General features: G+C 36.6%; 1 protein-coding gene across 5 annotated transcripts in view; it reads left to right on the forward strand.

Moving 5' to 3' along the window:
• FOXN2 (forkhead box N2) overlaps nucleotides 1-18,927 on the forward strand; it is a 42,568-nt gene extending 23,641 nt beyond the window's left edge. For all 5 annotated transcript variants that reach the window (XM_081156910.1, XM_081156907.1, XM_081156909.1 and 2 more), the window contains exons 3-6: nucleotides 2,793-2,899; nucleotides 5,218-5,282; nucleotides 12,582-12,650; nucleotides 14,627-18,927. In XM_081156910.1, the coding sequence (XP_081013036.1) occupies nucleotides 2,793-2,899; nucleotides 5,218-5,282; nucleotides 12,582-12,650; nucleotides 14,627-15,150 (765 nt within the window). In that variant the 3' untranslated portion in view covers nucleotides 15,151-18,927. The remainder of the gene's footprint in view (nucleotides 1-2,792; nucleotides 2,900-5,217; nucleotides 5,283-12,581; nucleotides 12,651-14,626) is intronic.
• Nucleotides 18,928-25,317: the final 6,390 nt, after the last annotated feature.

Below are 25,317 nucleotides of genomic sequence, written 5' to 3' on the forward strand. Positions count from 1 at the left end.
ACTTCTTCTAATTTGCTATTTCAAGGAAATAGCAATTCTACCATTATCAAAACAATTTGCAATTCTCTCACAATAGAATTTGAAAGGTAGACTTGAAATAAATTGTTTCTAGGAGTGTAATCTCAGGAATACCAAGATAGAACATGGCTAGAATTATTAAAATAATTGCCTTAGTAAATATATGAAAAATAATATGTGCATACCTTTTCTCTATGAAACTGAAGTGGTTTGGGGGCAAAGGATGCTAACATTTTATAATTTTGTTTCCCTATCAAAACGTTTATCATTTGGGCCAAGTGACTGAATATATATCTAACTTAAGAAGTTCCATCATTCAATCTAAAAGTACATTTGTAAAACTTAACTTCCTTTGGAAAAAAACCCCAACATTTCAAATACTTGTTTAGCATAGCTCATGTGGCATATTGCCACTGAAGGCTAGAAAAGAGTTTTACCTAATATGTGGTATATTTCTTTCTATATTACAGTGTGATATGACATCCATGGTTTTTCTTTTCTTATGTATTTAAGTTGCTAGGGTGTTAAAAACTGCCTTACATTCAATTATCATACTTTTCCTCAGACAAGAGCTTTTTTCCCTTCTAAATGTAGTTTATCCCTTGTTCTTTACTACCTAACTTTTGTCTCTTATTCAGGATTAATTGACTTTTCTTCTTCATGTTAATTTTTAAAACTCCCTAAAATTCTTCAGGTTTTTGTGGGTTTTTTAAAATTTTTATTTATTGATTTGAGAGAGAGAGGGGAAGGGAGAGAGAAACATCAATTTGTTGCTTCACCTATTCCTGCATTTATTGGTTGACTCCTGCATGTGCTCTGATCCAGGATCAAACCGACAACCTTGCTCCAACCGAGCTACCCAGCCAGGGCCCTTCAGTTATTTCATTTGACTAGCTCAACTAGTGTGTGTAGGATATTGATGGTTTTTTAAATACTCTCTTGAATTTATTTATTAATTTTATTCTTTTCCTAATTTTTAGTTTATATATTTATCAATTTTCTTTTTACATGATTTTATATATTTACGTTATAAAATATATAACTTTCTTTTTCCCTCATAGATGTGACAAAGGCTTGTTTAAATAGTTCATTTCTTTAGGAATGAATGTGTTTGCCCAGCCCACATGGCTCAGTGGTTGAGTGTCGACCTGTGAACCAGACAGTCACAGTTCGATTCCGGGTCAGGGCACATTCCCAGGTTGTGGGCTTGGTCCCCAGTGGGGGGGCAGTGCAGGAAACAGCTGATCAATAACTCTCATTATTGATGTTTCTATCTATCTCCCTCTCCCTTTCTCTCTGAAATCAATAAAAACATATTTTTTAAAAAAAGAATGAAATGTGTCTGAGAATATAAATTTGCTTTTAAGTAGAGCTTTGGCCACATCTGCTTAGTTTTGATATAACAGTGTTTCTGTATCTGATAATCTTTAATTGTAGTTTAGATAGCTGTTTAATCCGAGAGTGTTTATAAATTTCCAAGTGGTCAGAGAACTTTGTTAATTTTTATTTTCTTTTTGTATTAGAGTCTAAAATTGTGATCTATAAAAGGAACTAATTTTTCTTCATGGCCTAATCAATGTTTGTAGTTTTTCCCCCCATTAATATTTGGAAAGTATATTCTACAAGAGTTCACTAAATACATCAGTTTTTCTCAAAGGTATTCCATAGAACACTAACCCCTTAAATGTTACCTAGGAGAAAGAGGTTCTGTGTCACATAACTTTGGGAAACCACATAAAGCAGGTTTAATTATAGCAGGACTGTTTAGATTTCTTAATCTTCTAATATGTAGTGTGACTTAAGAAGGACAGAGGTAAAATATGCCATGTTTTCAAACCTATTCAAAGGAATTATCTCATAGCCTGGCCTTTTCCCTCTATTTTAGATAATATTAGTGAGGTTCTTGAGGTATCTTGTTTACTTACCTTCTTGGTAAGTTGTTCCTTCATATTATGGGAACTGTGGATCAGATAGGCCTTTCTTTTAGGCACCTCCCATTTGTAATTCAGTAGGCACTTTTATTTATAGTTTCTCTAGTTTCCAGTAATCTTACAAATTCCATTATTTTTAGATTCTGTTAATTATTTTAGTGGCATCTGGACTTGTGTGCTCATTGCCACATTATCCAGAAGTCCCTCAAATGGTGAAACTTAACCATCTTGAGGGAGTGAATGATGCTGCTGCTTCTTCATACACACATACACACACACATAAGCATATGTATATATATATTTTTAAGCCTCACTCAGGGATATATTTAGAGAGAGAAAGAGTGAGAGAAACATCCATCATTTGCCTCCCATGCATGCCCCAACCTGGGTCACACCTGCAGTGTAGGTATGCGCCCTGACTGAGAATTGAACCTGTCACCTTTTGGTGCACGGGACGATGCAACAACAAACTGAGGCACCCAGCCAGGGCTTTTATATTTTTTTACAAGTCTTTTCCAAGCCTCAGTCACTGACTCTGAGACTTTTGTCATGCTTTTCATTAAATTGTTTGCTGTTAATGCCATTAAAAAATAAAAATTATTCTTTGATGCCTCACTTAATACCATATTCCCTAACAGTTTTGGGGAAATGATGCTGCATAGAAAGTTTCCTTTTCTTTTTGATTTTTCTATAACAATAATAATAATGGCTAACATTTATTGACATTTTAACATGGGGAGAGCCACTTTGTACAGCCCTCCATGCTGTTCACTGCATTACTTGGGGTTATATCATTTTCAGAGTAAAGTTCTGGGTTATTAATTCTTCTGTGTTTTATTCTAGGTTAATGGGAAAGGTTCCTTATGGTGTGTTGATCCAGAATATAAACCCAGCCTTATGCAAGCACTGAAGAAGCAACCTCTCCCCTCGGCATTAACCTCTCCAGAAAGGTACAGGATCTTCCATATAAGTGTCAGTGGTGATTTATATGATTTTCTTGTCTGAGATGGAGAAGCTCAACAAAGTTGTAGGGGTTGGGAGTTTTTTTTATTGTATGGAGAATTATTTATGGATATGGCATTAGCCTAAGGCAGTTTTACTTACAGTCTAACTTGTGTTATTAGGAAACAGGATATTGAATAGGTAAAAACATAAATTCTGGAAAATGTAGTCAATACTGAATATATTATAACTAAACTCTAAAGAAAGTTATATGATTTCAGGTACAAAAGGTTAAATCATTTTAATTGTTTGCAATACTAATGCTGACCTAACAATGTGGAAATTAAAAGTATATTTAAAATTTTTTAAATACAATGATTAGCAGTTTTTCATTGTAACATTTTGCTTTTTTTTTGCTTGTAAATACAGTTGTTATGTATTTCCTTGCCTTTTGTTTTCAAACTCAGTGACTCCTATTGGTCTTATGCTTTCCCATTTTAAGTCACATCTGAAAATGATACGACCTCTTTAAATCTGATTTTGTTTCCATTTCCTAGAGAAGCCTTCAGAATCTTTTTTTTTTTTTTTAATATATCTTTATTGATTTTAGAGAGAGGAAAGGAGAGAGAGAGACAGCAACATCAATGATGAGAGAGTCATTGATCGAGCCCGCAACCAGGCATGTGCCCTGACCGGGAATCAAACCTCGATCGCCTGGATCCTAGGCCGACACTCAACCACTGAGCCACGCCCGGCCGGGCCAGAATATTTTTTGAATTCTATCATGTACATTCATTTAAGTTAAAAGTGCCCGATTTTGTCAAGATGCTTTTAAGAGTTGTCTATAATAGTTAACTTGATTTTTGAAAAAATGTAAACCTTTTTAATAAAATAATAAATGGAAATTTTCAAATATAAACAAAAGTAGGTAGAAAGTTATAAGGAACTCCCAGCTATAGTAATTATCACCATTTCATATACTGGTTAGTATCTTGAAATATTAGATAACTTTTAGAAGTAGCTGAAATAAAAAGTTAGTACAGCTAAAGCTGAAATTTATATATAAATAAATTTATTTAAAAATATATATATATACACACACACACACACATTCTCTCTTAGAGATTTTAAGGTTGTTTACCATATTAGTAGATAAAAGGATCATTGTAACAAGAACTACTGAGTGGTTTATTCTTATGAATGAAATCTGAAAAAGAAATTATCAGATTATATCCTCATTGTTTAGATGTTGATATCTTTATTAATTAATGTTGGTGCTTATGTTCCAGTTAAAAAAAGATAATAATTTAGAAACTAATGGTAAGTTCTGTGATGGTCACTTACGTGTTTTATTTAGCTGTGCTATTTTTTTATTAAAGATTAAATGGGAGAATTGGCACAATTTTTTGTATACCATCAAAAACACACTTCATTATATGTTTAAAGGTAAATAAAGATGATTTTATGGCTTAAAAACTGGTAGATAAAATGACAGCATAAAGGTTATAATCTTTGACATTAAAACATTACCCTAATGTTTTTAGAAACATTTTTCTCCTTTTCATTATTTGACAAAATGGTAGTTCCATCTGACATGCCTTTGTGTGGCCCTTTCATATCATAATTGGTAATTCGGAGGAAGAGAACTGTGAATAGGAAACAGACTTTTAATTTAGTAAGAAAAACAGATTTCTTATACTATCTTAAACTCCAAAAAACAGAAGTAGTTTTTCCCCCAAAAATATTTTAATCTTTGGAATTAAAAAAAAAATTGCTGGTCTCTCTTCATGAATATAGAAGTTTAATGTGATAATATTTACTAATAAAATTAGGAACTTATCTGTTTTTGCTTCATTACCATACAGTGCTCCTTAAATATTTGTTTTTATAAACACTCATTTTTGTCGTAATACCTGTAGTGATTTAATATCAAACTTAAGCATCCAGTACAACACCAAACAGTAACTATTATGTATTGCCTATTGTTCCAAGCATTTCAAATACATTGTTCTTATTGAATTAGTAGCGCAAACCCTGTGTGGGAGGTTTAATTATTCCTGTTTTACAGATGAAGAAACTAAGAGATTAATTATTTTGCCTAAGAATGTCCAATAGTTGTGATTTAATCTTGGATCTTATGCTCTTTCTGCTTTGGCAGACTCTTCCTAAACTGAGTAGTATTAAACAAAGAAAGCAAGGTAAAAATAGTTTGTTTTTTTGTTTCTGTTTTTGTTTTTTTTAGAAATTATTTGTGTTTGTGACTAAGTTCTGAAAAAAGTGAAAGAAAAATTTTTATAAGCACATTTGTCTTATCTCTATTTTTCAGTGGCTCTTTATCACCTCACTACTTAGGCTCTGTACTCAAGCAGAATCAGGTGCAAACCCTCAAAGGTATGTGTAAGATCAGTTTTTCAAATCATTAAAAACTCAGGTAAAATACTAGGATTAAAAATTTTTTCTAATTATAAAATAATTATGTTTGTTGTAGAAAATTTGGAAAATAAAATCACTTCTAAAGGAGGAATTAAAACTTACTCTTTATTCTACTGTTAACATTTTGATATCATTCCTTTGGTCCTTTTTATGCTTTATACATGAGTAGATTTGTTTCGTGCATGCACAGACACACACACACAGACATATCTTTTCTTCAGATACTGGGATCATACTATATACACTATTTTGTATCCCATTTTCACTTCCTTTTATGTGTATTTTCCCTTTTAAATAGAAAAACATTTCTCAGTAATATAATCAGTAGAGAGTTACCTTTTCAAGTATGTCTTAGACTAGAGTTGAAGGTTGGCAATATATTGCCCATGGAACATATCTGGCCTGTCACCTGTTTTTGTATGGCCTGTAAATTAGGGATGGTTTTACACTTGTAAGTGGTTCTGGCTTAACGTAAGTTAAGTATCTATTTTTCTATTACCTGATGGTTAAATGTACTTTTTCTTTACATTTATGTATTGTTGAAACTTCCATTTTTCTTTTTATTACCTCATTAATTTCTGACCCTTATTCTTTCAAGCTCGGATCATATACACATTTTGAGAACATTTTCTTTGTGAATTCTGGTGGTTGTTTAGAATCTTGTATTGCTCTTGTTCCATTCCATCTAAATTCTGCTTCTTCCTTTGGGGAACAGGCACTTTCATAAGTTTCTCCTGCTAGTTTCAATCACCCTTCTATTATAATAGTGTGTAGGTACTTCTCTTTCATTTAATGATTTATACATATTATGCATCATCTCCCCAGTGCTACTAACATCTTACTTCCCCTTCATCTCTGTACTCATAAGTCTTAGGCCTATTCTCCGGGTAATAAGTAACTTGGTGGGGAGGGTGGTTGGTATTCTGGGTTAAAACAAAGGCAGGTCTGTCCTAGAATAGAATATAAAGTTCTTGTAGGTTTTAAGAGAAAAACATAAGACCACAGAAACTTAAGAAAATGTATATTTAAATCAGGTTGCTTAGGGCATTTTCATAGAATTCTGAGGAGATTTGCTTTTTTTCCTGTCCTGATACTATTTTTAGGGAAAAGTTTTAAAAATACAACTAAATGATTAAGCAATTATTTATTCTACAAGTAATTGCTGAGTTCTTACATAGTGCCAGGCACTGTAGTGGGTGCTTAGGGATACGCAGAGGTAAGAGACCCAGGTTCTGATCTCAGAATACAGTTTAATTGAAGGAGGTTGACTAGAATTATGCATAGTACACTAAGGGAAAAGGGAGTGAATGGCAAATTAAGCTTAGAGGTAAGTCAGGAAAGGCTTCTTAGAGAAGAGTGATGGTTGAGCTGGGCTAAAAAGTTTGGGTACTTAACCTTGGGTAGAGGTTTGGTAGAGTGCAGTTGCTTGGAACTGCAGACTGATGAGAAGGGCTGAAGCCTACGAGTATAGAAGAGGACCAGGTAGCCTTGGTCTGATGGCTGTAGATGTGATCATTTAGCATGAACAAGACAAATGAAGAAGGAGTTTAAGCAGGCATTAGCCAAATCAAGAACTTAGTTAACGTGAATTTGAACTTCTTCCTGTAACTATTACATTAGTTAGCATTAAGTTCCTTCCTACGGTGCTTTGCATGCATTTTCATTTAATCCTTATAACTCTTTGAGGTATTGTTGCTTTCTTTTACAAATAAGGAAACAAGTTTGGAGAAATTTACTAACTTTCCTAAGGTCACATAACTAGTAAATGGTATAGAAGGAACTCTGATTTCAGAGCCTACACTCCTACCAGATATGAAACATTGGGGGAGCTGCTGAAGGGGTTTAAAGAGTGAAGTTGACATTATCAGTTTTGTAAAGATTACTTAGGTGTCACTGTTGGGCTCCAGTGTTAGAATCTAATATTAGGTTTATCTATCACTTCATGAAAACATCTTTCTAATCATTATATTAAAACTACATTTAGACACATAAGAGTAAAAGAAGTTAGGCTTAGGAACTTCAGAAACCAGTATCAGCCAAAGTGGGTGCAGCAGTTTATTGATAGCAGGGGTGGGGAACATGCAGCCTGTTTCGGCCCTTGAAATCATTTGGTCTGGCCCTGCCAAGGCAACCGCAGGTGGGACTCAAAATTCAATAAATCTAGGAGCTTTTTTCATAGCTAATTTTTAAGTTGATAATTTTGTATGGCCTGTGAATGATGTTATAAATATCCAAATGGCCCCTTGGCAGGAAAAAGGTTCCCCACCCCTGGTTTAAAGTATAGTTGTTTTGCTGTAGCTGGCATGGCTCAGTTGGTTGAACTTCATCCCATGCACCTCAACGTCACCAGTTCAATTCCCGGTCAGCACACATGCCCTGGTTTTGAGCTCAGTCCCTAGTAGGGGGCGTGCAGGAGGCAGCCGATCCATGGTTCTCTCTAATTGATGGTTCTCCTTACTCTCTCCCTCTCCCCTCTTCCCTTTCTCTAAAATCAATAAAAACAAAATTTTTTAAAATAATAAAAAGTATAGTTGTCTCTTTTGTTCACCTTAAAATGACTAATTTTATGTGCTAGCATCTATGTTATAGTATTGTATAACAGGTAGCAGGAGGCACAGGAATCTCATACTAAGGTAGTAAAACAAAACCTTTTTTGTCAATGTTGGTGTGCTGTGCATTTGTAGTAAATTCACCAGTGAACAAAAAAGCAAACAAAAATGGAACTCACATTCTAGTTAGTAGATTTTAGTTAAACATAAGCACTAGTATACTATAGCAGATATAAAATTTAGATAGTTAATGATAATGTTAGAGGCTAAGTGCAAATCTAAATTCAATTTAAGGTTGCAAATTAGTATAATTTGTATTTTCATTGAAATGAAAGTAAAGCCATGGTCCGGGCAGCTTGAAGTATTGGTGATTTATTGAAATTGCTTTCCTAAAGAATCTTTAAAGAATCAGAAGAGACAGCTTCTCCATTTGGATGCTCTGTAAATGTGTATGTTAGTTTTGATGGTAACATAAGTAAGTAAAAGATAAGTAAGTATAAGATAAGTAAATCTTCTTATACTTATTGCTAAGCTTATACCCATTTAAATTCTGCCTCTATGCTTCTCATATCATTCCTCAAGCAAATGAACTGAGAATCAGATAACAGAAACTTGTTGGTTTATCTTATAACCCTCACCTTCATATGGCTAAAATTGATGTCTTTTTGATTTTTTCTCAACTTTTAATTTCCCTGCAACAAGGCTAAGGAAATATGCAAGTTAACACTATTGACAGTAATTTATTTGAACCAGTCATTTAATTGGTAGTATGTTTTGAACTCTAATCAGAACTGTAAATGCTAAAAAGGGAAATAATATGACTGAACTAAGCTGTTTTTTTAAATCACTATTTGGATCACTTTCGTGGTTGTGATGACAAATGACTTTTAGCTAGAAGTGAATTATTTGCTTAATCCGAGTAGTGTCAGAAAATACATACAAAAGACTAATAAAAACAAAATTTTTGTTCTTCATGAACTGGATATGTTAGACAATATAGCTAATAGTATGTGTTACAAAAACAGAGCTACCTTTAAAATAGTGTTAAGTACTTATCAATGAAAAAACATTATAAGGTGTTTTTCATTGTAACAATAAACATGTCTTCAGTTTAATTTTAATACCAAGACAGATTGGGTACTATAAATAAAAATTGTAGCCTTGGCGAGGTGGCTCAGTTGACGGTTGGAGCCTCATCTTATACACCAAAAAGATGGCAGGTTCAATTCCTAGTCAGGGCACATACCTAGGCTGTGGGTTCAATCCCAAGGTGGGGCACGTACGAGAGGCAACCCATGGATGCATCGCTCTTACGTAACCGTTTTTCTCTCCCTCCCTCCCCCTTCCCCTCTCTCTAAAAAGCAATAAAAACATATCCTTGGGTAAGGATTAAAAAAAAATTGTTGTAAAGCTTGCACTGGGAGTTTTTGATCCAAGAAGTTCAAGATTGTATCTTAGACAAATCATTGATAATCAGGTCTCAATTACCAAATGTTATGGGTTATTTCTCTAATGTATATTTTTTAACGGTGAAGTTAAACTTTTAATCAGAGTTAGCGTTAATTGGCAAGGCATTGTGGGAAGCATACTTAAAAATGTTCTAAACCAAACAAATCAGATGTAGATAAAATTCTTTTACAAATAAATTTTAAAATTATAAAAGTTAATTTTATGGGGAGAATCCAAATTAATTAGGCTATAATAAATTTTATACAAGACATAAATGTATTTAAGGAATACATCTGTCATTCTACTGTTACAGAAACAGTACCTCATTTTGTTATCACTTTAAATATTTGAAAACTAAGAAAAGAAAGGGTGTTCATGCAGCTTACTTATACTGCCAGGATAAGCCTGTTATCAGTTTTCTCTAGTTTTAGGTATAGTATTGAGAAATATGACCCCTTGAAGTGTAATGGAAGCTTACTAAAAGAAGTCAAGTTGGAGATATACTAAATTTTAATAAGGTTTTATATGTTACATTTATAAGATTATAAATTTTTTGAAATTATTTCCTTATTATAATGAATTTCAGTATTAGATTTGCTTCCTCCTACCACCTCCTTTATATATATATATATATATAAAATTTCATGGAACAGGAAAATCTCTGTTACTGCTTTTGCATAATGCCATGCATGGTTGTGCCCTGCATAAGGACACCTGGCTAAGGAAAGAGTGGGATCTAAACTCCAGCCCACATTCCAGTCTTCAAGCTGTGCGCCTTGATACAGGGAAGCATTCATCTGGAGGCAGAATTGCCTTTTTTCCAGTTCACACTGAGATGCAATATGGGCTAGTGGCTGCACCCTTTTCACTTCAAAGACACGTTAGACTACTGACCTCTATCAAAGTTGTAGTCGGGTCTCATTCTAAAAGACAGGACTAAGAGAGTTCTTCGTTTTGCTAGCCTCTTGGCTCTGACCTGTGGGCATCATTGATGGGCATTTTTTTTACTTGCTGTTCTTTCTGCCTAAATGTTTTACCTTTAGATATCCACATGGCTTCAGTCTCTGATCTTCCCGAGGTCTTTGCTCAACTATTACTCTCTCCTCTTCCCTAACCTCTGTATTAAAAATTGTCACCACTTTTCCCAGCATCTCCCTTTCCTCTTAATTTTTCTCTCTAGTGCTTATGACTCTCTGGTATACTGCATTTTAATTATTTCTTTGTGTTTTGAGAGGTTAGGGATTTTCCTGTTTTGTTTTCTGCTGTATTCTCACAGCCTGGAATGATGCCAGGCTCATAACAGGACACTCGATTTATTGAATGAATAACAGAATAAAGAATTTCCAGTATATTCTGTAATTTTCTGCAGAATTTCTTAATAAGCATCAAGGGATGATGATGGAGTAAAAATTGAAGGCCTGGGTTCTGAAGGTAGACTACTGAGGTTTAAATCCTACCTCTCATTCCTAGAGACTCTTCTGTGTCTCTTTTCTCATCTTTAAGGTGGAAATACTAAAAAAAAACCCATATCATAAAGTTGTGAGGGTTAGATGAGTTAATAATACTTAAAATATGCAAACACCATTGAAAGTACTCAATGTTAGTTAGTAAATTGGTGATACTCAGCTTACTCTAAGGAAAAGAGGGCACAGATGTAATATACTTACTATTTATTTATTTATTTTTTATATAGCTTTATTGACTTCAGAGAGAGGAAAGGAGAGGGAGAGAGAGAGAGAGAGAGAGAAACATCAATGATGAGAGAGTCATTGATCGAGCCCGCAACCCGGGCATGTGCCCTGACTGGGACTCGAACCCCAATTGCCTGGATCCTAGGTTGACGCTCAACCGCTGAGCCACGCCCGGCCGGGCTATACTTACTCTTTACACATTTATTAAGGACCTACTATTGTCCCCAGGCATTATGGAAGACAGAAGATAAGATAATGGTTCCTCCCCTAAAGAAGCTGACAGTCTAATTGGAAAGACATTCATGTAGAGACTCTGTTTCATGAGGTCACCTTTTATTTCAGGGAAAAGAGCTCTAATAATAATGTGTTCCCTCATAACAACCATCTTCTGATTTACTTAAGCTTGTTTATTAAAATCAATAACAAAAATTTCCTGCCTTTACAGAATTTACAGTCAAGTTGGGGGGAAAAACAAGTCAGTATCTTCATGACTTTATTATTTAAAATAACTTTATAATTAGATAATGCAAGTAAAATGGAAAACTTTGGGATAATAAAAATTTTTTAGCTTTGAGATAGAAATGGGAGGTTTCATGCCTGAGTCTTATTTTAAACTTATAATCTAAAAATTTTAAATATTTTCTAACTTTTCACATTTTAGGTTATACCATTTCACTTTTATTCAATTACAATTGTTCAGACTAATAAATCACTAAGATGGAGAGAACCTTTCAGTATAAAAATAGAGCGAAATAACCTTATCTGGAGTAGAACCTTTTGATTTTACCAGTCGTTTAAATCCCATTTTTCTTATGGAATATTCATAATTATGTTTGACCTCTTGAGTATTATATAAATCTATAGTACTTATAGGCTTATATATAATTATGACTAAAGACATTAGTACTGATATTTTTGTGCCTACAATAATTATTTATTTAGCTCTTGTAGATTCACATGATCTAGACTGACCAATTACATTTATTTTTATTTCCTATAACTAGCATGTAATTAATGCAGTACTTTATAACTGCAGATATGCATAGACAAGGATATTTAAATGCTAAAAAGGTAAAAATGTTATAAAAAGTAATAGTGCCTTACTGTACATTCTTAGGTAATTTAGTCTGTTTAAGGAGGACAAACCTTATGAAGTGAAGCTCAGGTTTTTATTTTCATTGTGAATAAGTAGAGACCTTTTATTATTTCTAGTACCTCTCAGTCCTCCTTTATACAGTTCTGTTCACAAACTGTTCATAATTTTAAGTGAACGAAAGCAGATTGCAAAATATGTGCCGTGTTTTAATTTTTTTTCTTTTTAAAAAAATGTTATTGAATTTATTGGGGTGATTGGTTAATAAAACTATATAGGTTTCAGGTCACAGTTCTATAATACTTCATCTGAATGTTGTATTGTGTGTCACCACCCCAAGTCAAGTTTCCTTCTATCACCATTCTTTTTTTTAATTAGAAGAGTATGCACCAAAATCTTAATGTTTGTTTCCTTTGGGTGCATGCAAATACTTATGATAAAAAACATTAACATTGTCACTCTTTTCCTTTTTCAGAATCTGATATTGATGCTGCCACTGCAATGATGCTTTTAAATACTTCTATAGAACAAGGAATTTTAGAATGTAAGTAATCATGCTTTTCTTTTTAAAATAAATTTTTGTGAGTGCCTTTTTAAATATAATTTAGAATGCAAGATATTGAAATGTTATAGCAAATTATTCTCTCCAGTTAAGTTGTGTTTTCATCTGAATAATTTAGTTTCTCTTTACTATATTTCCATTTCTTTAGTGAGCAATTGAGAGATTGAGGTTAATGCTATGATAGATCATGTTACAGTGATCAAGAACTGAAGAAATAAATAGCATATTTAGAAATTAAGCTTGAAGATTTAAAAGTAAAAATGAAAGCTATAAATAAAGTATAGGAAAGTATAATTACAACCTTGGGAGTAGGAAAAGCTTTCTTTAAATATGGCTACCATCAATAAATCAACAAACAACAAGTGCTGGCAAGGATGTGGAGAAGAGGGAACCCTGGTACACTGCTGGTGGGAATGCAGACTGGTGCAGCCACTGTAGAAAACCGTATGTAGTTTCCTCACAAAATTTAAAATGGAACTGCTGTTTGACCCAACAATCCCACTTTAAGGAATATATCCTAAGAAACTCAAAACACCAATCAGAAAGAATATATGCACCCCGATGTTCATAGTAACGTTATTTACAATAGCTAAGATCTGGAAACAGCCCAAGTGCCTATCAGATTAGTGGATAAAAAAAGCTGTGGGACATTCACACCATGGAATACTATGCAGCTGTAAAAAAGAAGGATCTTTTACCCTTTGCAACAGCATGGATAGACCTGGAGAGCATTATGCTAAGTGAAATGCGCCAGTCCGAGAAAGACAAATATCACATGATCTCACTTATTTGTGGAATCTAGTGAACAAAATAAACTGATGAACAAAATAGGTCCAGAGGATTGGATGCATGGAAAAGGCTGACCCATCTCAGAGGAGATGGGTGTGGGGGGGATGGGAAGAGATTAACCAAAGATTTATATGCATATATGCATAGCCTATGGACATAGACAATAGTGTAGTGAAGGCCTGGGGTGAGGCAGGGGCTGGATGGAACGGGGAAGGGGCGGAAAATAGGGGACACCTGTAATACTGTCAACAACAAAAAATAATAAAAGATACAAAGTACAAAATCCATGAAAGAAAAGATGGGTAAGTTTAATTAAACATCAAACATTTAGAGTTCTGACAACAAAAAAATATCTTTAAGAAAAGTAACACACAAGTAAAACACTGGGAGAACATTTTTTTACTATATAAAAGAAAGGATTAATACCAAGTGTATGTGTTGAAAAGGATTCTACAGGTAAGAAATAAGAAACCAGTTCAACAGAAAAGCCAGCAAAATATATGAATAAGTGGGTCCCGAAGAAAAAAACATGGACAGCACACATTTGATAAGATATTCAACGTCTCTAGAAATCAAGGAAGGGCAATATGAAACAATACTGAGATGCTTTTTTTGCCCATGAAATTAGGAAAAATTGAAATGATTTATAATATTAAGTGTTTAGTATGGGAACTATATATTGTCATACACTGCAGGATAAAAATTGGTACAACAATTTTGGAGGGCAATTTGGAAATGCCAATTGTAACTTTATATGTGTATATCCTTTTACTTAATAATTCCATATTTTGGTATTTCTCCTAGAAAATACTTGCATATATGTGAGAAAAGGCATCTAGAAGGATTTTCATTGCAGTGTTGTTTGTAGCAATGAAAAATTGTAATGGTACATTCAGTGTAGTGATGATACACATATTGAGGCATTCTGTGCAAGCAGTTCAAAATAATTATATTTTCCCTGGAAAGGTCAAGACATATCATTAAGTGGCTTTAAAATATTTCAGATGAAAACCCACAGAAGATATGATCTGTATTTTAAAACAAGAAGAAGAACCTACAAAACATTTTTAATCCACAGCACTTACTATTCAGGAATGATATAGTTGTTTTAAATGGCCTGTTCTCGCAATCAAATGCATTTGACCTATTGGTAGTTTTATTTTCCACAGGTGAGAAGCCTCTTTCTCTTAAAACAGCAATGCAGAAAAAAAGGAGTTATGGCAATGCATTTAATCATCCCAGTGCTATGCGATTACAAGAGAGTGATTCTTTAGCCACCAGCATTGATCCAAAAGAAGACCACAATTACAGTGCAAATAGCTTGGCAACACAGCGTTGTGCATCCAGGTCTAGCGTGTCTTCCCTGTCTTCTGTGGATGAGGTATATGAATTTATCCCAAAGAGTAGTCATGTGGGAAGTGATGGCAGTGAAGGATTTCACAGTGAAGAAGATACAGATGTTGATTATGAAGATGATCCTCTTGGAGACAGTGGCTACGTATCACAGGTCTGTGCAGATAATCCTGCAAAGGGGCAGCCAGGCAAAAAGATGCGAAAACAGTCATGTCAAGAAATTGATGAGGAGCTCAAAGAGGCAGCTGGATCTCTGCTCCACCTTGCTGGAATTCGTACATGTCTGGGGTCCCTAATAAGTACTGCAAAGACACAAAGTCAAAAGCAGCGGAAAAAGTAGAACTACCTATTAGTGTGTGAAATTATTTTAAAGTGTGGCAATACTCTTCTACTTAATTCTTTACAAGGGATATCAAAGCCATATGGACTTATTTTTGTTTTAGGGTTGGGGAGGGATGCTAATTACTTGTTTATTTCAAAACATTTTTTTTGTTTGGTTGGTTTTAATTTTTATTAAATAATTGCAGTTAGGATCATGCCCAACCATAAATATGATGTGAAGTCCTAAAAGCATAATTTTTGTGATGTGTCTCCAATGTTTTGAAATTTTTATATAAGAAAATCCGTAGCTTCTGTCTTAAACTTATAGGATAAATTTTGATTCTCTTAATATGTCAAAAATGTAATAATTGGCAACTCTATCTTCTTTTTCAATCTGTAATTAACTGCTGATCTAGCTAAAAATTATGCTGATGTCTTTCTCACATACTCCCCTCCTGACACATGCAGTCCAGTAGGATATTTGGATTTTTATTTTGTCTTAATTTTTGTTTTCAGTTTTTGTTGTTGAAGCATGACAAAGTTGAATATAAATTGGAAAAGACCCTAGGTGTCTAGAAAATTCCTTTTCATTACATAGGCAGAGAGTACAGCAAAGATTTGTAAGATTTAGAAAAGGCCATTTTGTGGTATAATTTTATCTAAGAGCACTCCAGTTCCTATTATAATATTATCTTCGAAATATTTTACTTCCCAGCTACTGCATAGCATTTACTGATTTATTCTTTCCCAGAGTGCTTTGCAACCATTGTTTAAATATTAGCCACTAGCTGTCTTTGTTGAATAGAAACTATCCATTTAGAGGAGATAGCCATAGAGTGTGTTATGGAGTTAACATCCATTTTGACACACTTTTTGCAATAAGAGAATCTTTTCATTTGCTTGTACTGCATTCTGAGAATCTTGTAGTAGGAATGGAGTGTAATCTAGGACAGATATTTTGAATATTATTACTTATGTCATCATAAATAAAGGTAGATCATTTAGGAAGAAAACTTCTGTCCAAGCTTTGTATGAATTAAATTTGTATGTGTACCCAATTAAATTAAAAAGGATATAACAAAACTATAGAGACAGAACTATACCTTTATGGATCTCAAAGTTTATATAAAATTAAATCTTATACAACATACCCTTTTGAGGGAGCAGTATAATACCTATTATGTGCCATTAATCCATGCTGAAAGATTTTATATTACGGTTCCAAATGTGTGTTGACTGAGGCATTTTAAGTATTTGAACAAATCTGCTTGTATTAGATATTTTTTCATATCATTTGTATAGTTTGACAATATTATTCAGAAGGTATAAGGGATACTAATAAAACTAAACTTATTCATTATATATATTTTTTTACAATTGCAGAAGCAACTTTCCAACATCCTGTTTCTTAGACAATGATCTTGTTTTCATTTTCTGATAATTTCATATATACACACATACATATATATGAATATATGTATATACATGCACACACATACAGGTTTATGATTTTGATTTGTTACTTTCAGCTGTTTCTGTGGCTATAAAGCATTTTTTTAATTTTTGTTTTTAAGAGACAAATATTTTAACTTGTAAATTTTATTAGGGCAAAACTTATCTGTTCTGTTTCTATGTTAATTGTAATTGAACCTGGATAGCAACATTAACAGAATCGGTGCTGTTGAAATTTGGTAATTTTTAATTTGCTAATGAAAAATAATCCTTCAGTATGTAGGATAAGGTATTTGGATTTTTCTTCATATATGTCACATTTACTACAGAAAGTGGCTAACCCAAGTTGACACCTTTCATTGTAGACAGTGAATATAACACCAAAACTTCCTTTACCACAGTATAAAATAGTACACAGATTCCAAGTCATCATTTTAGTAACAGTATTTTTTAAATATTTACCATGGCCCTCTGGGTAGACCTTAGTAACAATGTTTCAGTGACCTGGTTCCAGCTTATTTTGTTCTACTGAAATTCTGTACCAAAAATGTTCTCTCTGGTTCTTATCCATTAATTAGATAATTATTCTTTGTAAGTAAAGGAAAGTGGTATAAGATAACAAGGGGGAGAATTGTTCCCAGTTCTAATAGGGGTCTTCAAAATTGTTTTGTCTTAATATAAATAACAATAATTCTTTAAACTTGATTTTCTCTCCCTCTTTATGTACTTACTCTTCACACAGATTTGAAAGTTGAAGTTACATTTATCACTAGTAAGGGCAATAAACATGTTTGCACTAAAAACTAACAAAAGTTACACAATATTTTACACTTAATTCTTGTACAGAATTCAGTGCCTAACTTTCCATTTGCTGATTTACCAACAGTTATTTTAAAGGGGGAAGAACCTTTATAATTATGGTCCCCCCATTATTACTTCCATAGAATTATGATCCCATTTCTCAGGTGTATTGAAATAAAAACATGGCTTAATAACCACTCAGTTAAGGAAAGTCAAAGTCCTATGGACTGGAAATTGTATTTCCAATAATATATCACCAACAAAATTTACTGTAATAAAAACAACAACCCTGGAGAAGTAAATATTTTCCAATGTATTTTAAAGCTGATTTAAGCTAACTTATAATTTGCCTTATATCAATATAAATTGTTACAACTAATTCCAGTTTATAAATAGATCCCTAGTAAAAGTTTTGCCTCAACACAATCTTCATCTTTCACATCCCAAATAGAATCAGTGTTTCTTGAATTCTGTTTTTCAAATTTGTTTGTGCAATATATTACTAAATTAGTTAATATTTTTTTTATTTTCAAAGTCAGAAAAAGAAAACATTACTCGTATTCATGGACTAGTTAATTATTGGTGGATCACCTCCTTTTTTCCACCTTTGAGCCTTTCCTGTTGTCCTTATAGCCAGCATGACTTCTTAGGTTCTTTGTATATAGTAAAGTTTAGAATATATATATTTTTTCTCTTGCTACTTTCTGAGACATTAGGTAAAGGGTTCATACTAGATGGTCAGTTAAACAATGTTAGCATGAATTCAAAGCTAGAGAAAGTGTTAAAGAGGGAATATGTGTGTCATGGTAGACCAGGAGGCCTTTCCCAGCAATTTAAGCAACAGATGTGAATACTTCACAAATCTGTAAAGACTATCGTCTTAAATACTATAGTAACTTAACCTTTTGTGAAGAACATAGCATTTAAATAACAACTTTGAGGCTTTCTGGTTTACATATATTTTGTAGTTTTTGTTTGAAACGTGTAAGCTTTGATTTAAAGTTTACTTCAATATGTTAAATGATGTGGTCAAAATATTTATTGAAAAAGTAGAGTATTTTAATGTTATACCTGCCATTTTTTTCTTAAAGCAAATTTTTTTTTTTGCATCTAACTGCCAGTGCCATTGTCAAAACTTATTTTTAAAGTGTTGTACATTTCTTATTAAACTAAGTGCTTAATTTTAAAGTATTATGTTGCCATCATATAGTGTATAAAAATGTATAATTGCCAATTCATTGTAACTTATTTATTTTTAAAGTGTAAGAATGCTCTTTGATTCAAGAAATTTGAATAATACTATTTCCTTATCATCTCTTCTAATGTAGCATAAAAATTGCCCTGAGTTTGAGTTTTAACTGCCAGTAGATGACCAGTCCAAGTGAACCCCTTCTCAGTTGCCAGTCTTTGCTGATACTAAAAACAACTTAACAAATGTTTAGTTTTTGTATCTAATCTCTGATTATTAAAATGTTTATAAAGTTTATTTTTACCAAAGAGATGCAATTCATTATGATAAAGTATTGCAGAATAAACCTTGTTTTATAACATTTTTGTGCTTTCTTTGTTCTTTTGGGGTGGGTAGTGTAGATGTAGGTGACTCATACTCCTATACGCACACACTTTCCACTTTAGTGTTACAAAGTTGGAATTATATACATATAAAAAATAAAATTTCAATTTCAAAATTTTTAAGTATTGTTTTTCCTGGTTTTTACATGTCATCTTAATCATCAAAAGCTAAAGTAGTGTTAAGTTATTCTCTTCCTAAAGTTGAACTTCTTTTCTAATTCACATATACATATATGAGATATTTTGAAATACAACTAGAAAAATGGAATAGAATATGAAATTATTAAGATTATTTTAAAATACCAGTAGTAACATATGTTTAAAAATTGAGGCATCCATTGTAAAATGGAATCATCTACAACGAACATCTTGAGTTTTATTTCCCCCCTCATTTCCCATTGAAGTTCTGCACTGATCATTTAAATGGTGCTATTTACAATAGAGCTGTTTAAGCCCAGTGAGACAGCTATCTTGATTTTAAACTATCACCACCCTCTCTGAGCCCTCCTTTCCAGGCTTCAGTCATTTGATGCCTCCTTTCAATGATACAGTCACTTAAAAATCAGAGCCATCTGGTGGGTGGTGAGCACACAATACAAATACAGATGATTATTCTAGAACTGCACAGCTGAGACTTGTATAATATTAACCAATGTCACCCCAATAAATTAAAATTTTTTTTAATCCTCACCAAGGATATGTGGGGTTTTTTTGTTTGGTTGGTTTTTTCTTGAGAGGGAGGGGTAGGGAGAGAGAAACATTGATTGGTTGCCTCCCATTGCAACCCAACTGGGACCGAAGCCGAAGCCTAGATATGCGCCCTGATCTGGAATAAAACCTGAGACCCAGAATGGAAACAAGATGGCGCGTAGGTCACAATGCACCGCCGCCTCCCGCAGCCACAGCAAAATTACAGCTAAAGTACAGAACCACCGTCGCTCAGAGCCTCCTGAGATCCGGCTGAACAGAAGCCCCACAGCCAGGGAGCTGAAGCAGCACCGAGAGCGGGAGGCGGGGCGGAGACGCGGGCGGATCGGGGCAGAATCCCGGAGACGGCCGCGGGCCCACACCCGGTGCCGCGGGTTAAACCCGGGAGGGAATCTCGGCGGTGGGGGCTTCCTGGAGAAGTGAGGGTCCCAGCCCCACAGCAGGCCCCCAGCCCAGGGCTCCAGGGCCAGGAAGAGACATCCCCACACCTTCGGGCTGAGAAAACCAGCGGGGACTGTGGCCCAGAGTCACGGAGGCTGCGGGAGCCCCAGGCTTTCTTCTTAAAGGGCCCGGCACGGACTCACTCGGACCCGCTCCCTCTGAGCCCAGCGCCGGGCAGCAGCTGGAAAGGGCCTGGGACAATTGGGGGGGAACTAACCTGCCTGACGTCGGGGCGAGAGGTGGAGGGGCGGCTTCCTCCCAGGCAGAAGGGCTGGCGGAGGCCGTGGCTCCTTTGGCAGGTCCTCCCCGCACAGCCGGCAGGCAGGCGCCATGTTTGAATCGCCAGCACGTGACTCGCACCGTTGGCCCCGCCCCCCCACCTGCGGCTCATCCGGGCCATTTCCAGGGGCTTTTCTGTGCAAGTGGCCTCTCGAGCCTCATGCTTAGGACTTTCCTAAAATCTCTCAAACAAGCAGCAGTGTGCCCCACACGGCTTGATAAGCAGCCCCAGGCCTGGCACCAGCGGCAGCCTGCACTGGCTCATAGCTTGGCCTCTCCTGGACACCTCCAAGCCCAGCACAAGTAGCAGCCAACTACAGTTTGCTGTGTAGCTCATGCTGGGTGGCCCTGGGCAAGGCACTGGCACAGGCTGACTGTGCACCTCCCGGGAGGCCCCAGAGACAGTGCACCTGGTGGTCAGACTCAACCACACTGGATTACAACCCTACCACAGCCACGAGTGACACTCAAGGGGCGCACTTGGTGAACACCAAAGCCCCACTGAAGTAAATCCTGCTCCACGGGGGTGTCTCCAGCACAGCAGCTCTCTGGCTGTGGTTGCAGCTGGTCCTCACAGCTGATTGGCCAGGGGGTCAATTCCTCCCAGTGGCTCGAACATCAACCAAGGCTCAACTATAACAGAACAGTGCACACAGCACACACAGGGGAGCACCTAGAAGGCCCAGCTCAGGTGACTGGGGAGGCTGAGCCACTGGACCCTACAGGACACCTACTGCACAAAGCCACTCTACTAATTCCAGGAGACATAGCAGCTCTACCTAATACATAGAAACAAACACCAGGAAGCAGCCAAAATGCGGGGCAAAGAAACATGCCACAAAGAAAAGAACAGAAGAAATCTCTAGATAAGGAACTAAATGAAATAGAACCAAGCAAGCTAACAGATTCAGAGTTCAGAATTTTGTTTATAAGGATACTCAAGCATATTATTACAAAACCAACTGAGAAAATCGACATAATAAAGTACCAATTTGAAAGAACTAATAAAGTACCAATTTGAAAACTCTACATGAACTGAAATGAAGAAAAATTTACAGGGAATCAACAGTAGAGTAGACGATGTTGAGAATCAAATCAGCAATTTGGAACATGAGCAAACAACACCCAACCAGAAGAGCAAAATGAAAAAAGAATCCAGAAATATGAAGATAGTATAAGGAGCCTTTGGGACAACTTCAAGAGGCCCAACATTCGCATTATTGGGGTGCCAGAAGGAGAGGAAAGAGCAAGAAGTTGAAAACCTGTTTGAAGAAATAATGACAGAAAATTTCCGTTACCTGGAGAAAGAAATAGACTTACAAGTCCAGGAAGCACAGAGGGTCCCAAACAAGAGGAACCCAAAGAGGCCCACAGCAAGACACATCATAATTAAAATGCCAAAGGTTAAAGACAAAGAGAGAATCTTAAAAGCAGCAAGAGAAAAACAGTTACCTACAAGGGAGCACCCATATGACTGTCAGCTGATTTCTCAACAGAAACTTTGCAGGCCTGAAGGGAGTGGCAAGAAATATTCAAAGTGATGAAAAACATGGAACTACAACCAAGATTGCTCTACCCAGCAAAGCTATCATTTAGAACTGAAGGTCAGATAAAGAGCTTCTCAGATAAGAAAAAGGTAAGGAGTTCATCACCACCAGACCAGCACTACAGGAAATGTTGAAGGGCCTTCTTTAAGAAGAAGCTAATGAACAAAAGAATCTGACAAACTAAATAGATCCAGAGACAGGCAACAGACGATCATAATTCAGAGGAAAGAGGGAAGGGGGGTGGATGGTGGGAAGAGATTAACCAAAGAAGTTATACGCATAACCCATGGACACAGTCAATAACGGGGTGAAGGCCTGGGGAGGGGGTGGGAGCAAAGTGGAGGGGGTAAATTGGGGGGTAAAATGGTACACCTGTAATACTTTCAACAGTAAAGATAAATTAAAAAAAACAAAACAAAAAACCCCTGAGACCCTTCAGTACACGAGCTGATACTCCAACCAACTGAGCCGCACTGGCCAGGGTTGTAACCCTACCGTTGCCCCACCCTGTATTTTCAAGGATGGCTGTACAGTGAAGAGCCCCAGAAGGGAGACGGTGTCTCCCTCCAGAAGGGAAGGCAGGTTTGTTTGATATCCAGAATAATAAAGATAATGGCTCCCCCTAGGTCAAAGGTCAGACACTTGCTTCCACGCTGTTCATTGTTGTTTACAGCACTAAATCTCTAATGGATAAAATAAAAGTAAGTGTAAAACTGAATATCAAATTATAACACTGTAAGTTCTAAGACGCCATAATTTACTGCTACCTAGCAAACCCCGTAAGATCCCAGATGCTTCGTATCTTTCTAGTCCAGTGAGCAAGAACCATGTCAGTAGCAGAACTTTCCCTTCGCATCGATTAAGATTCCAGTTAAAGAACTCCCACCCTCTTTCTGCTTTCACTTGCCCACCACTCTGAATTCTTAAAGGAAATTCTCTATGAAGTTGTTTTTTCCAGAACGTAGGTGTTGGATGATAACTCTGAGAATAAGTGATTTCTTGAAAGTTCATTCTGTGTAAATACCATCTATCTTTCCTGATGAATTTTTCCCAGGAAATGTATGGTCAGCTTTACTTCAGTCTAAGAACAATGTTAATTATTCAAATGAGAAATTACAATATTCAAATACTTGCAATCAGCTCTTGGGGGAGGCAGTGGTGTACTTACATGTTTCAGCTGACCCACGACGGGGTCTTTTTTCGGTAGATGTAGAGGCAAAACCATATATAATTTATTAGTGCCCTCCCTCTCTCTCCCTCTCCCTCTCCCTCTCTCTCCCTCTCCCTCCTCCCCCCTCTCTCTCCCTCTCCCTCCCTCCCTCCCTCCTCTCCCTCTCTCCCTCTCCCTCCCTCTCTCCCCCTCCCTCTGTCCCCCTCTCTCCCTCTCCCTCCTTCTCCCTCTCTCTCTCCCTCCCTCCCTCTCTCTCCCTCCTCCCCCTGTCTCCCTCTCCTTCCTCCCCCTCTCTCCTTCCCCCTCTCTCCCTCTCCCTCCTTCTCCCTCTCCCTCCCTCTCTCTTCCTTTCTCTCCCTCTTCCTCCTTCTCTCCCCCTTTCTCTCTCCCTCTCCCTCTCTCTCTCCCTCCTCTCCCTCTCTCCCTCTCCCTCCCTCTGTCCCTCTCTCTCCCTCTCCCTCCCTCCCTCCCTCCCTCCCTCCCTCCCTCTCTCTCTCTCCCCTTTCCTGTAGAATTGCAGAAAGGAGTTCTCATTCTCTCTTCTGTTTCCCAGAAGGGGTTGCCTTTGTTACAACTCAACTATAAGCTTTATATGGAGTTGCAGCTTTCAAAATAGAGCATTAATTGGAAGCAATTATCCAATTATACCAGCTGTGACTATACTGTATCCTGAGTATTTACCAAGAAAAGAGCAAGTTTCACAGATGATTCGATAGAGCAGCCTGGCATAATGAATTTGCAACCGACTCCCCAATCACATACCTAGTCTTCAGTGGCTGAAATATTGAAGGGTACACTGGTAGCTCAAGTCAGTGCACAAAAAGAAAGCCTGTTAGGCTGGGCTTTCAAAGCTGTGCCAACATGTGTGATGTAAATTTCAAAAGTAATCACAAAGATTATGTTTGTTGATCTAAAATGAGTGAGGTTTCTCCAACTGCTTGACTTTAAAAGTAGACGTGCTTTCAACTTTAATCGATTTTTTTTTTCATTGTTTTGAAGCCTTATGGATGTGCCCTGAAGTCTTATTATAGGGCTGTCCTTGAAACTGATGCTCTGGAACCACTCTCGGTACTTCTCAGATACGCACAGAGAAGGACCTGCCGTGTGTGAAATTCCACTCTGCCGCCAGTGGTGTGACAATGAGCCGCGGGTCGTCATTTTCTGCCTGTAATCTATTCAGTTTGCAAGTGCTGACCAAGAGCTTGAGGGGGAACAGGCTTTGACTGGGCTAACGTTGATTAAATGGATGTGAGGATAATCCATGTGCTGTCAAGGAATATTTTAAGGGCAAAAATCCGCTACTAACACCTGCAAAACTGGCCTTGCAAGAAAGGAAGGAAATGTTTCATCTATTTGTTAGCTCTGTATGAAAGAAACATAACAAAGGAACCAAAACACTTGGCTACCAACTCTTGAGTCATCTTATTGGTGCCGCCTTGACAAAGAGATGCTGGTCCTCTCAGTGCTATGACGTCACCTTTGTCCAATCATAACCTGCCGTCTGAGAGGGGGGGCGGGCTCTCCGGGGACAAGGTGAGTGACAGCGCGAGCAGCGCAGCAGTCGCTAGGCAACAAGTCCAGCCCCGGTGGAAGGGAATCCTCAAGCATTTAACCCTCACGCTGTCGCGGCGTCTGGTTGCCGGTGTGGCAGGAATTGCCGGACAAAAGGACTACTATGAATAAGACAGCGTTTCCCCCAAAGCTGTGTTTCTAGAGGCAATGTGAGGAATCATTCTATTTAGAACTAAGGGCATTACTTGATTTTAAAAGGTTGGTAAACTTACTGTGTTATACACATGAAACGAATACAAAATAATAGTGAATGTAAATTGTAATTGAAAACATTTTTTTAAAATACTGGCAAAGTCAGGAAAATTCAAAACCTCTTTCCACGCGAATCGGGTCACAGATAAGCCACACGAATGTCTCCTCCTCGTGCTTGGGACTGTGGCTCGGGTACTCCCAGGAGCCAGGCCCACCACAGGTGGGAGGTCTGTGCCTTGACAAAATCATGCTGGGGGGATCAGCCTGTGCTCCGCAGGCCAAGACACACTCTTATTCAGACAACCTCCAGAAAGCGGTCTTTGTCTATCTAATTTGTTGCCCCGATGGGGTCCCGTTTTGCAATTTGTCTGCCTGGAGGGGGTGCTTTTTCCTAATCTGCACAAAGTTGCTGTATGAGCTTTTGGATGGGGTGGGGTGGGGGCTACAAATA

Source organism: Miniopterus schreibersii (genome assembly GCF_964146895.1).
Source record: "Miniopterus schreibersii genome assembly, chromosome: 13".
Classification (NCBI taxonomy): Eukaryota; Metazoa; Chordata; class Mammalia; order Chiroptera; family Miniopteridae; genus Miniopterus; species Miniopterus schreibersii.